The 13,468-nt window shown below is 38.3% G+C and overlaps 2 protein-coding genes and 1 pseudogene across 3 annotated transcripts in view; 1 reads left to right on the forward strand and 2 right to left on the reverse strand.

The window, feature by feature from the left end:
- The window catches only part of LOC117945513 (protease-associated domain-containing protein 1-like), a 19,482-nt gene extending 11,745 nt beyond the window's left edge, over positions 1–7,737 (reverse strand). The window contains exons 1-5 of one of the 2 annotated variants that reach the window (XM_034873051.1): positions 7,472–7,737; positions 7,170–7,270; positions 6,959–7,068; positions 4,921–5,088; positions 4,654–4,815 (exon numbers count right to left, since the gene is read on the reverse strand). In XM_034873051.1, the coding sequence (XP_034728942.1) occupies positions 4,695–4,815; positions 4,921–5,088; positions 6,959–7,068; positions 7,170–7,270; positions 7,472–7,547 (576 nt within the window). In that variant the 5' untranslated portion in view covers positions 7,548–7,737 and the 3' untranslated portion in view covers positions 4,654–4,694. Of the gene's footprint in view, positions 1–4,433; positions 4,816–4,920; positions 5,089–6,958; positions 7,069–7,169; positions 7,271–7,471 lie in introns of those variants that run through there. The other variant, XM_034873049.1, reaches the window with a different exon arrangement.
- On the forward strand, positions 789–2,350 carry LOC117945039 (annotated as a pseudogene).
- A 133-nt stretch (positions 7,738–7,870) lies between the features above and the next one.
- On the reverse strand, positions 7,871–12,916 carry si:dkey-88e18.2 (interleukin-12 subunit beta). Its single transcript, XM_034873008.1, has 8 exons — positions 12,641–12,916; positions 12,220–12,301; positions 11,839–12,099; positions 11,412–11,517; positions 11,086–11,273; positions 10,506–10,654; positions 10,311–10,421; positions 7,871–8,800 (listed from the first exon to the last, which is right to left on the reverse strand). Exons 1-8 carry the CDS (start codon positions 12,824–12,826, stop codon positions 8,660–8,662), a joined length of 1,224 nt encoding a protein of 407 aa, XP_034728899.1. The 5' UTR covers positions 12,827–12,916; the 3' UTR covers positions 7,871–8,659.
- Positions 12,917–13,468: the final 552 nt, after the last annotated feature.

Genomic DNA, 13,468 nt, shown 5'->3' on the forward strand with positions numbered 1-13,468 from the left:
TATATATATACTGTATATGTTTTATATATATATATATAAATATATAAAATATTTTTTGGCTGAACATGTTGTAAAGACGGTTCTTATAATCTTAACCTGCAGTTTGTTTCTTTGATCTGGATTTTCGGGTTTACTCGAAGATTGTTCCTCTTATTCCATTTTTAACTCATTCCCGAGATAGGATTCTGTAATAGTCAAAGGGAAGAGAGTGCATTTTTGTTTTTATTAAACGTTATTGTCACGTGCAGGTCCAGCAGCGGACGCACAGCAACAAGTGTTGAAGTCGTTTAGTGAATTTTGGGGTAGGCTACTTCATTAGTTTTAAAATTTGAATGAATTCATTCATTTTGGGTAGTTATAGGAAGACTACCTCAATAAAGGCCATTTACTGATATTTCAATTATATGGAGGTTTTTGATTAGCCTTGAATGGAATATGAAACATTTATGATTTAGAAGAAACTTTTCCTACAGCATCCAATGGGAGCTGGATGTCTTAATAGCCTCAGCGTAAATTATTATTATAACTATTATTGTTACTAAGATATTTTAATAAATTATCACAATTATCAACGGGCCAAAATAATTGTCTCTATGCCCCGAAAAAAAAAGAAAAACGTTTGGTCTGGTGTCCCTCTTTTATTAATATCGCCCTGAGACTGCTGTTAGACGGAGGACTAACATTTAGGAACGAGGCCACCAATCCCTTCGCCATCACGGCTCGTTTTCAGCTGTGCGAACACCGTCTGTGTGTAGCCTATCCGGGGGAGTGCGGCTCTGAGGGGAGCCATGGCGAGGACAGTGTGGGGCAGAGGCTTAGGGCAGTGTGCCCAAGATGTAAGTAGGCCTAGAGGTTAAACGGCCAAGTTGCCATGGAAACTGTAGATTCAAGAAAAAAAGATTAAGCTAAATTATAACTTTGTCACATAGTGTGTTGGCTGTTTCTGACCTTGAACTGCAAGATTGTCGGGATTTTGGTTTTTTTCTTATCCTTGTTACAATATAAGAAGCTCCTGGCTTATTTAAAAATCTTTCTCCTTAATAATATAACGACCATCATTTACATCTTTTTTTCCCCTCAACTCCGGTATAGTATTCTGAAATATTATAGGGGATAGGCCTATTGCATTTTTAGCGTGTGGTATGCTTGCGCAGCTCCATCAGCTCACAGTTGCACATCGGTGTGAATTTGGGTAAAATTCTGAGTAACAAAACGAATATTTTACCGTGTGTGTGTGTGTGTGTGTGTGTGTGATTATGTGCAGGTGTGCTGGAGCTAGAGCAGAGACGGACCAGCTGCACATAATCTGCGTAACCATGGCTCCCGCTAACAGCTCAAGCTTCCCCTGGCCTGTAAACCATTGTCCCCCGCGTGCACCGCGGTCAAATTCCGTTTTACTTTATACCTGTCTTAACCCCAACCCTCAAGAAATAATTAAACATAGGACTAGGACATAGCCAAAACAGGTTTATTTTTATGCTAAACACTAGCATTTGTGATAGGTTGGTCGGGGTTTTTGTGTATTATCTCGGCTTGTTTGATGTTCAGGAAGGATACCCGTCTAGAAATGGAACTTATAATATTTTACCGTCACTTCTAGGGGTCAATATATTTACGTTTCTGTTTGCACAAGTTGACAGGTATTTTGCTGCGTGCCATCCATTCATCTACCCTACAGTCGCTTCATAACAAGAAAGTTTGTGATAGGCATTAACATCTAGGCCTACTGCTGGCTTTACAATGTTGCTTACTTGATCTCCAGGAATTTGATGCCACTTTCCACAGCTGTACAAATGTACGTATTTAGCAATGTCATCCTTCAACTAATCGTGCTCACCAAAGTGGTCATGACTGTTAAACTGTATGTTATTGCCAGATTCCAGCTTGCCAAAGACCCTCCCAGCGACGACAAAGACAGCAAGAAGGAGTCATTGAGAATCATTATTTTTGTTGTGGCAAGCTTCTTGGTGTTGTGGTATCCCTCTTTTATTAATATTAACATCAGATTTGTGTTAGGCGGAGGGTTGACGTTTAGGAACGAGGGCACCAATCTTTTCGCGATCATGGCTCGTTTTAATGCGGTGTGCACGCCGTCTGTGTGTAGGTCCGGCTCTAAGGGAAGCCATGGCGAGGACAGTGTGAGGCTGACTGTGCCCAAGATGCAAGAGGACGGAATTGGGGCGGAAAAATACAAAATGCAGTAACAACCGGTTTATCCTATTTATTTACATACTGTGGTTTATATCCATTGATTAAGTTATTGCTCATTTAAATTGTCTACAATTCCTTTCTTCAGAGTCGGCCCCTGTCATGGGAAGAGAGATGACAAAAAGTGATGGAAATGCCTTAGGACCTATTATCCCGATTATCAACTGTGGTTTTGCCCTCTCTCTCTCTCTGAATAATGAGTTTTAATCCAAACACCATTTTCTGAAATGTGTCCACCATTGGAATTTACCAGGTCATCTTAATGTTTCATCTGAATTAGCTGTTGATTCAGTGTCCTGATAATGATCCCACGCCCAAACAGCTACACATGCTAACTATCAAACTAGTGCTGTGGTCTGAGAAGTAGTAGGCTATACAGTAGCATTATGTCACATGTTATGGGATGCCTTATCTATTTGTTACTTTGTGTGTTGCTATTTAGTGTCGCTGTCCATGTGGTGTGGTGCTGAATCTGCCTATTTTAAAAGACAGTTTGCAGGGGAAAGGAATGAGGCATGTCTTGGAGGGTGATAGCATAGGTGCAATTTTTTTTAAAATTAATTTATTCATGCATATCATGGCCTTGTTGGAGGTGCAATTGTTTGGTACATGTGATACTGTCATAATTTGCTGTTGGGCTGTTGGTTCGGGGGAGCGACTTGTGAGTGCAAAAAAAACAATAAAAAAATGGTTAAAACTCAGTTGGAGACACACAATCATATTTTGTTATATATTTTTTTTTACAGTATATTGTGTATTGGAAAGATGATTGTCCCTAGTGGAAAGATGATCGTCCCTAGTGGAAATAAGATTCCAAACTTAAGCAGTTGTTATCAACTTGTGGCCCCTACCCCCTGGCCGGGGGTAGGGGCTAAGGAGACCATTTGGGCTTTAGCAGAAAGGGGGGGAGGGACTTTGAAGTTGTCCATGTTCAAATTCTTTGGCTAAATCCTGGATCTTTACAATCCTACCTACAGCACCTTTAAGCATAGTTCATTTTCCATTGAATAGCTGCTAATAATGGTTGAAAACGTGTTGCTAAGGTCTATGCTCCTGCTGGTTCCTTTATTTCTAGCAGACTAGACTCTGCTTTTCTCTCTTAGATTAGTATATTTGCAAAGTAGATTCTGGCTAACAGTTGCAATCTGTTCAACCTTCAATACACAAGATTATTTGCATCAAATGCATGTCGAAAAGTCAAAGTTCAAGAGAGACAATGAGATTCTGACGGTATGCTAACCTTCACCAATAATACAATGGTTTCACAGTATAGCGATTACAGCTTTAAAATATTTAATTTTTGAAATGTCTGGGTTAAAAAAACAAAAAACACTGCACACTGGCAGGGAGAAGAATTTCTAAAGTTCACTTTCGGTCTTTGACAATTGATAAAAAATTACCCATACCTTAGGATTGGTTTGACAGAAAATGTTAGTCGTTTTAAAACCGGGACTTTTTCAAACCGCGGTATACCTTGAAACCGGTAACCGGCCCATGACTACTGTGAAGTACTCCGGAGCTTTACAAAGACTTAATCTGGGCAGCAACAAACATATCTTTAAAATATTTGTCTTTCATAGCATTGAAATACTTTATTTTTTTGTTCATAATTTGTTTTTGTCATTTTCACAAAAGCCTATTTGTCATACCTCATATTCAATTATCCCCCGAACACCACATAGTGTCAAATCCGTTTAGTCAAACAGCCCTTAACACATTTCCTAGATCAGGAGTATTAAAAAAGAGAGATATAAAGACAGAGTTAATGAGGGCAACTACTATACTACTTAAAATAGACTGGGTGATTAGGCTCAAACGGGCCGAAAATGTATGTATAATCTTTAAAGTTGTTAAGAAGTGCACCTCAGAAAGGCAATAAAATATGATTATGCAACATAAATCATTTTACCAAATATTTAATAAATAGTAATGTATTATCATTTTTACAGTGAGATCACATTCATGGTATTCCGTATTGTTATATAGTTAAATAAATGCAGCCAGGGCCTCCCCCCCCCCCGTTGTAGCCGAACGCAAAAGCTTATATGACAAGGCAAAATCATTGGTGCACTTCAATCTGTATGCGTTCTATTATTGCATATCCAATTTTACTACTGACTACTGACCAACAAATCATCTGCACCGACGTTCCTGGAGACTACTCAACTAGAAATCAATGACTCAATGTCTTGACCTGAGCACTTAGAATAAGCATGCATGTTTTCGCTGGGTTTGTCTGTCCTCACCTGGTTAAACAGCTCAGGCGAGTCCATTTAATAACTGGCTGTGTGTTCAAGTGTGATACAACAATGCATACACATGTATATTTTACTGATTCACCACTAGCATGTGTAAATTTGTTTAACCACCAATAAAGAATTTTCCTGTGTGGCTGTGAGTTTATTCACGGCTGACAGCATGAGCACTGATAAAAATTTATGTTTATTGAGTGGGGAAGTGCATTAAGTTGTGGATGTGCATTATTTCTACCACAGTGTCCATGGGGGTTGCTTTAGTGGGAACGAGGCCAAAGAGGAAACATTGACAGGAATGGAAATAACAGCCCACGGCAGGGCCTGTCTCTGAAGCGATCGTCTGATCATCATCCTAGAACACATGGAAAAGGAGAAAAATTGTAATTGTCCCAAGAATGTATTGCATTAATGCTTACATAAAAATAAAACACTAAATGATTGTATGTGTCTGTCTTACCCATCACGTCCCAGCAAGAATAGAGCAGGAATGCTTGGTTTGGCAGTGCTTCCATCAGTGATCATATCCAGGTACTGACTGTCATTGTCCACGACATTATCAGCAATCAGAACAGCTTTTCCTCCCGCTTCCTCCACGTGTCGGGCTTTTTGTACAAAGGAGCAACCTCTGGAGCGCACAGAAAAAATTAAGGCAGGCACTATGATAGTGTGATTAGTTTGCAGTAAAACATTCCAAAGACATAATGTCTTCCCCATGACTTGTAGGGGTGCATGATTCAGAAAATGCCACGATTTGATTCAATAGATTTTTAGCCTCACAATTCAAAATGGATTTTGACACACACACACACACACACACACACACACACACACACACACACACACACACACACACACACACACACACACACACACACACACACACACACACACACACACACACACACACACACACACACACACACACACACACACACACACACACACACACACACACACACACACACACACACACACACACACACACACACACACACACACACACACACACACACACGATTTTGAATCAGTAGAGTTGAATTGAGTCATAAATGAGAATCAATTTTTTTATACACCTCTAATAACTTACAAGTAGTAATGGAAATGTTCTTCACACACAAATGCAGTGTATGACACCTGATACTAAGCCCATGTTAAACCTTTTGAACATTCACACCAGGCTATTGAACCTACTAACATGGAGTGAGTGGAGATTAGGTCCTATACTGCAGACAGCCACCAGGGGGCAATCCAAATGTTTTTGCTTCACTCTTGGAGCGCTGTCAAGAAGTCCATTTGTATATACAGTCTATGATCTATCATAGTTCTCAACACAGGAGCAGCGCAGGGTTGCTGCCTTTGTCCCTTACTCTACAGTCTGTTCAAATATGGCTGTGTTGTTAAATATATTAACAGCATTAGCGTGAATGTTGCAGATGACACCACAGTGATTGAACTGATAAATGACAACAATGAGGATGCCTATAGGTGAAGGACCTATTCATAGGGTGTCAAGACAACATCTCTCTTATTGTTGAAAAAACAAATGAGATAATTGTTAATTTTAGAAATACCAGTTCACATCAATGATGCCCTAGTTGAAATTGTGAATAACATCAGATACTGAGGCATCCAGACCACAGACTCCCTCTCCTGGGTCTCTAACACCAATTGTGTTGTTAAGAAGGCACAGCAGAGACTTTACTTTCTGTGATGCCTTTAAAAGAGGGAATGCCCACAAAAACCCTAGTCATTTTCTAACAAGGCGATATTGAGCATCCTTACTAGCATACCGGTGTGGTTTAGCAATCTGACTATACAAGACTACAAACAACTAAGGATAGTTAAAACAGCTCAAAACTCATGGGAACATCACTGCCACGGACTTGGGACATTTATACCTCCTGTTGCAGTAGGAAGGCCCTAAGTATTATTTAGGACACCCGTACTTACTTTTTGTATTACAATAAACTAAACTGTAATTCTCAACAGATGACTCTTAACATACAAATCTAAGCAACCATAGCAAGGCTAGAAAGATTTTGTTTTGTTTTAAGCGAGACGTTTTTATACCGGATATTCCAAGAGGACACAATAGACTCTTGGTATTTCTTAAAGAAGCCAGAATATCAGCTAACTGCATTTATGCTTGCCTGCAATTGTGTATCTTTACAACTGAAAGAGCAACATTTTGGTTTGAAAGGTGTAGAAGTCAATATCTTTTGTTTTCCAAGTAGCGTCCAACAAATGTTTGGGAATGTGTTTGTGCGGTCATGTTGGACAGACTGTATCAACCCTTCAATGTCAAAAATGTTTTTTTTAGTTATTGTTGTTCAGGAAAGAACAAAGCCCCCATGAACAATGGACTGTTCCCTGATTGGAATTAATAGAACGGCAAATGGCCTTTTTACAGTTCCAGTTTTCCAACACTGATTTGTGTTCATATCCTCTATAGCATATACAGGTGATGCTATTGGTAATGAGTGATGTGTACATACCCTCTTTCCATCAGGACTATTTGTCCCTGGATGATTGCTCTGTCCTCCAGGTCTGAGCAGCCATCTGCTGGGTTTGCTGGCACAAGGAAAATCTCATCATAGGACGAAGTCTGGGGACCAAAGGAAAGGAATGTGATTAGATGGTGATTGCACATGAGTCTTGATAATTATTTGGCCAACAAATGGAATCCAGAAAAAGGCAGGTACTAACAAAATCTCCTCCAAAGTCTTTAGCAGGCGCTGCACTGAAGATGTACCCTATGTCTTCTGGGCTGATGACCCGGAAATAAAGCAGTTCATTGATCCCAAGACCTAGAGCAGTTAAACAAGAAACGTTTAGCTAGTTTATGTTAGAGATGAACAACGCATTGAAAGGAAATTCAAAGGGTAACGGTAAAACGTTAAAAACAAAGACTTTGCAAGATTTTGAAACAACAACTCGTTAGCTAGCTACATTAGCAGTTTACTAGCGTTTGAAAATTACCTCGGCCACTTGGCGTAAACGTTACTCACCTGATGTGCGATTAAACTGCATTAAAACACTCCAGAGGTATAATAATAAAGCTGTCGTCCGGACAACCCTTGCCATGTTCAAGACATTTGTAGAGCTGCTCAACGTTACCTACACGATACTTTAGCGTGGCTTTCTATTTGAGAACGGTATTTTTCCTTTTGTACGGTATGCTAGCTACCGTTCTGTCAATAAACAACCAAGCAACAGAGCAGCTAGCAATCATTTACTTCCGCGCTTCTTTTTATGCGCATGCGTATCTTGCAAAACCGGATTAATCTGATAGGGTGCCGCGGTGCAAAACTGATTCGTTGGCCCCAATTATCCCCTTATCGTTTGCTAATTTCCTCCTGCTTTCATGCTACACTGGTTCAGAAAATCAGTCGAGCAAAAATGTGCTTCGTTCCACTGTGACACAAGACAAGCAATGCTAAATGCAGGGGAAGCTAATCAAGAGTAGCGTTGAGATGTTTCTGTTCGGAGGTCTGCACACAGACTTGTCCCTGTCCCTTTTTGCCAACAACATCTCGTTTTGACTTTGAAGCTAGCAACTTAACGAAATTCAGCCATCATTTATCATTTATTATTTACACCTGCACATTTCCTACTGTGAAAAGTCAAACGGTCTTCAATGGAAAAAGGCCAATTTAAAAATATGCACCATAAGTAGCCCATATTAATGCAAAGTAATACATCAGGCCACAAGGTCCCTATTCAAGACAAGGCATCAAATGTGAGTGATAAACATTGCAATTTCCATATTAAGACAATTTATTTGTTACAAACCAGTAAACTCATCAATGAATGAAATGCACAATAAAAAAATAAACTGAACTACAATCATTCCTTTGTTCAGCAATAAAGTTCCCACTACAATTCAGTTTTGGCAGCTGCTAAACATATAAAAATGACTACCATGAATTCACCTTCCATGAATGGAATGCATAATAATAGTAATAAAATAAAAATACAGACAGTTTTAACTAAAACTGGACAATATTGCTTCATGAAGGTATAGAATTATTGCAAGAGTATATGTCTGTCTCCAGTGTTGAATCTTTGTTTATGCCCATGGCAAATACAATTTTAATTACTTAATACAAATACATCCAATCATTTTCTACTGTTCTTAGGGGTTTGTACACCAGCAGAATCCCAGTTGCAATTAATATTTTAATTAAGCCTTTTTTTTAAGATGTCTTGCTCTGCTTATTGTTCTTTTTTTTCTTCCTCTTCTTCTTGCAGTTGTCCAAGAACCCAGATGGCAACTCCGGGCAGCAAGATTTTGCTGTGTTTTTGCATTTGCATAGGTGTTTTCCCTTTGCCATCACCTGTAATCAGTTAATGAGAGATTAGGGTCTAAAACAATGACAACAAAATTAAATAATAAATCCTTTAAGTCAAAATTCAATTAGTCTTTGCAAGTTATGGCTATGAATATAAAAAAAAAAGATCTGTTTTGTCACATTTAGTGGCATGTTATATTACATTACATTACATTCACAGTGGAGCATGATATTTCCCTATATTACAGTGTAATGAACTGCTCAAGTTTCAAGCTCAGCTCCAGGTGTATCTGTGTAAGGCTTTCTGGAAAAGATTTTGTTTGCCTGTTAATGAGTTGTCAGCAAATTATGATTGATTTTACTTTTAAGATTTGGGAGTATCAAAATCAAATGTTGCAAATGTTGTTTTTATTGGGCTTTCAGAATGCCAACCAATTTCAGTGAATAATACATGCCAAAATGTAGCTGCTAATCCGACAATGTCATAAACTATAGGCAGAAAAAGGAAATATGGAATTTCAGATGTCAACTGATTTTTTGCTGGTTTTAAATGCATTTGTCATCCATAACAAATCTAATTAGTAGGTTATGAAGAAATAACACACCCATTTTTCTAACTTACTTGAGTATTGTTACCCACATACTAGTGATGAGTACCTAAAAGTAACCATCTAATCTTGTTTCTGTTTAACTCAGTGGGAGTTAAACAGTCAGAGGGGATTTCTAATTTAAGTCAGTAGTTGTACCTATGACATGAGCAACACATAAATGAAGGAACATAAATCAGGAAGGAAGCTCAAAGCTCTTTTAATAGCCATTTGTCTGCCCAGTGCCAAACCACTAAAACATACAGAAACGCCAACAACTTATACAGAAATGTAAAAGGCCAAGAAACATACCGTGCCAAAGTCTGTCTAAAGTGCAGACGGAACTAGTCTCCTACAGCTATGATTCATGTTCAATTATGTAGATTTCCTTTGATTTTAATGTCAAATATCCTTGAATGGACAAAATTGCTGGGACCAATTTTATAAGATTTGGTCCTGGTAGATAAAACTTCATACTGAATCACCAAACAGTCTGTGTTGAGTTTGGAGGTAACTTTATGTGTCTAGTGTCTTTATTTTCTACTGACTTCCATTTGCCCTCACAAGAACCTCTGGTGGACCCAAAATTAGGAAATAGTACTTGTGTTAGCTAAAAATAATTTGCTTGAAATTTCTTTCACATATCACCGTACGTTTGTAATCGTGTTTTTTTCTTCCTTTTTGTGTGTATGATTTTAAATAAATAATAAATAATGCACAAATAAATTAAAGAAACATTATTTACAGTCATACATAAAAATTAGAGCGTGCTGGACTGATACATCATAAAACAAACTCTTGGTGTATTATTGAGCTTTTGGTGAGTGCTGTGTTGTTTCTTGGCCAGACAGAAACACATAGTGAAAACAGCAGGTTAGAGGACATGAGAGGACATTGAAGGCACATAAGAAGAACAAAGAAAGAGCCAGAGCAGACAGTGTTGGGTTCAAGTAATGTCAACAGGTTACATTCTTCCAGGGAGTCCACTGGCTCCAGGCTGAGAGCACCAGCGAGTCTCTGGAGCGAACCCTCAGCTTGCCGATCCCCTTCGGTATCAGATTAGATGAAGAACGTCCAGTCTAATGTCAGACAGGTAGCACAATAAGAAAACCAAATGCAGTGGTGAGAATGAGAGACATGAAGACACAACCACTTGTGTGTACCTTGCCATCATCTTTGAACACATATTCAATCTCATGTTCCAGCCTGAAGAAGCTTTGAGGAGTTGACCAGCTGGATGGTGCATCAATAGTCACATTCAGGCCCTCTTTTTCCTCCTGACACTTGACAAGCTCGGGACTATCGGGTTTAACTTGACAGAAGAAAAATCAACAAAACAGGCAGCAACGTGTCAGTAGGGAATCATTAAAATATATACTATATGTTCATTAACAAATGTTTTTACTGAAAGAAATTCCACTGATTTCCAAAAAAGATTTACTTAGAAACGATGAAATGAAATTAAAAGAAATTTTTCAGTCCTTTTTTCTACTTGGATTCTAATGTTGCATTTTTTTTGATAATATGTAGAATATACCTTTTCACTTCATCAGAAAGTTACTCTACTGAACAATGTTTAATTGTAGCCAAACCTTAATTGTTAGTGTTAACTTTCCTATCATCTGAATAATCTATTTTTGTACTTTGTGAACAACTTTGTCGTTTGATTTGTTATTGCAAAATAGACTGTTTACTTTCAATTTCGATACACTTTGGTTAAATGTCTTGTTTCACTCAGCTTACCAATGTTTCTGAGATAAAATCTCTTGGTTTTCCTGAAGATGGAGAGATTAACGATGGCCTCAGCAGTGAGTTCGAGCATTGTGCTTTCCTCAGCGTAGGGTGAGATGGAGTGGGACAGCTCAAAGTGGAATGTCCCATCTTCAAGCCGATCACTGCTGACCCAATGACATGACTTCCTACGTTCACTGCTACAGAGACAAGCAGTAAAACAGACACTGGGTAAAACTAATTTACTGAGAAACGTACACATCTGTCTGCTTGTAGGGTCCATTTTACAATGAACTATATGCTATACTTTTGGCCACTTTACTGTAATTTGTCTTTACCATTCATTGCCCAGTCCAAGGCGCATGGCTGTTTGTTCGGTTTGGGTCCAGTCACAGCTGAAGTTACAGTCATAAGACTTTGCCCGACACTTGAAAGAGAGATTATCTATAAAGATAGACAATGTAAGTGATTTCAAGTTTATTGGAAAATGTTTTGACTTTGTCTCACCAAAATATGGGGAGAAAATATAACTTAATGTGAGACATTTATTTTAAAAGTGCATCATAAAATGATTCAGTATTTTTTATCTTCTAGTCTCATCTTGTAGAGAAAGAATGATTCACCCACCAAGAAATGCAGCGAGTTTCAAGACGTTGGCTATTTTGGATGTAGGTTTGCACTATGAGTTCCTCTATTTGAGAGACTTTTAACATGTATAGTACTTGAATAGTAGAATGAAAGGAAAAGGAAACCAGAGCATCTCACCCAACTCTTCGTCCTCATCAGGTGCCAGCAGCAGATAAGTTGATGACAACAGTTCTTTTCCTCTCCAGCAGCTGTATTTTCCTAATATGGGTGTATCTACCTCTGAGACGGACAGATTTTGACCGTTCTGCTGGACATTGTCCTCCAATTCGACAACTCTCTCTGTCTTTTCATCATGAAACTTCCATGTGACAGGTCCATCAGTTGTTGTATGGCAGGTCAGTATGACGGGATTTGCATCATTCCTTTTTGCCACCACAACTACACAAACATAAATATAGACAGACAGACAGAGACACACGCACACACACACGTCAAGACGACCAGATTTAGAACCATTAAAGATATAGAAAAATGAATGATACCATAAATAAGACTTACAATTTTCTGGAAAGGGTTCGAGTCCATGTGCTCCAATGAGGCTGATGAACAGAAGTCCACACATCCACATTGACAAACTCTTCTGAATAATTGTGTGACAGCAAGAGGAAACTGTTGAAAATGATCCATTTCTACTTGCATTAAAACCTAAGTAATAATCATTTTGTTATCAGTGTTTCCCATTTGATCTTCATTTGAGAAACATTTTTTGAATCTGTTCATGGGACATTTAAATTGGCTGAATGATTTCACTTGAGAATGCGTTATGATAATGCAAAATTGTTGCAGATTCTAATCTGTAGCTATTCTATCATTTGCAATATACAATCAATTGTAATATTACCTCACCACATAATAAGTATAATTTAAAAACACATATACAAAGCATGTTTAAGTCCAACATCCAGTTGTTATTTCTTACCATTTGGATAAAGTCACACCAAAATGACGCTATTAGCAGAAGTTCAGTCGTGGTAATCTTGATGATTGTATGCACCAACTGCTCACTGAGCTTCATTTTTATACCGTTGCATACAGCATGCACCATCATGATGATCATCATCATCGTCACGTCACCTTTGGAGGTGAAAAAGAAACTAAGCGACATAGTGAATTGATAAGAGCATGTTGGCAGTGCATTTCCTCTCTACTGTTTTGCATGTCAAATTCTGTAAACAGATAAACTGTTAGTTTCGAATAAGGGACTGAGAGAGGGAGGTGTTAAGTGTGGGTGTTCAGTGGGAAGGGGGGTTGCCCTTGGCTTTTAAGGTGAAATACTGCAGCATGACAGCACATGTGAGATATACAGTGTCCGGTTACCAACACACACAAACACACACAAACACATTCACATACACACACACACTTTGTCTTTGAAATTGGGAGAGACATTTATTACTATCACCTCACACTTTACAGGCCAAATGATTAATCGTTAATTGATTAATTGAAACGTGAATCATTAGATTCATCTATAACAAAAAAAGTAATTAGTTTTAGCTAAACAAGAGACCCTTAGAGTTGGCTATATAGAGTAAAATATCTGCAACTGTGTATCTTTTCATTAATGATAATAATTTTCTTAACCGTTACTTTAGACTTTGATCCCAGACATAACCCAACATTACCGTGGCCACACAAACAAAAATTGTCTCTTTTTTTACCCCATCATACCATTATCGTGAGGACATTTGATGATCCCAAAGTTCAAGAGCTTGCACGCATTCATGTTAACAGAGAGAAAGAGGGG

This window comes from Etheostoma cragini, chromosome 5, assembly GCF_013103735.1.
Source record: "Etheostoma cragini isolate CJK2018 chromosome 5, CSU_Ecrag_1.0, whole genome shotgun sequence".
Classification (NCBI taxonomy): domain Eukaryota; kingdom Metazoa; phylum Chordata; class Actinopteri; order Perciformes; family Percidae; genus Etheostoma; species Etheostoma cragini.

What these genes read in the sequence shown, in the direction of transcription:
- si:dkey-88e18.2 (XM_034873008.1), bottom strand. Translation starts at nt 12,826, where the DNA reads ATGTCGCTTAGTTTCTTTTTCACCTCCAAAGGTGACGTGACGATGATG. An exon ending in TGTTCAAAGATGATGGCAAG is followed by an intron (nt 10,422 to 10,505) that starts GTACACACAAGT and finishes GTCTGACATTAG; the next exon opens with ACTGGACGTTCTTCATCTAA. An exon ending in AGTGGACTCCCTGGAAGAAT is followed by an intron (nt 8,801 to 10,310) that starts GTAACCTGTTGA and finishes AACTGATTACAG; the next exon opens with GTGATGGCAAAGGGAAAACA.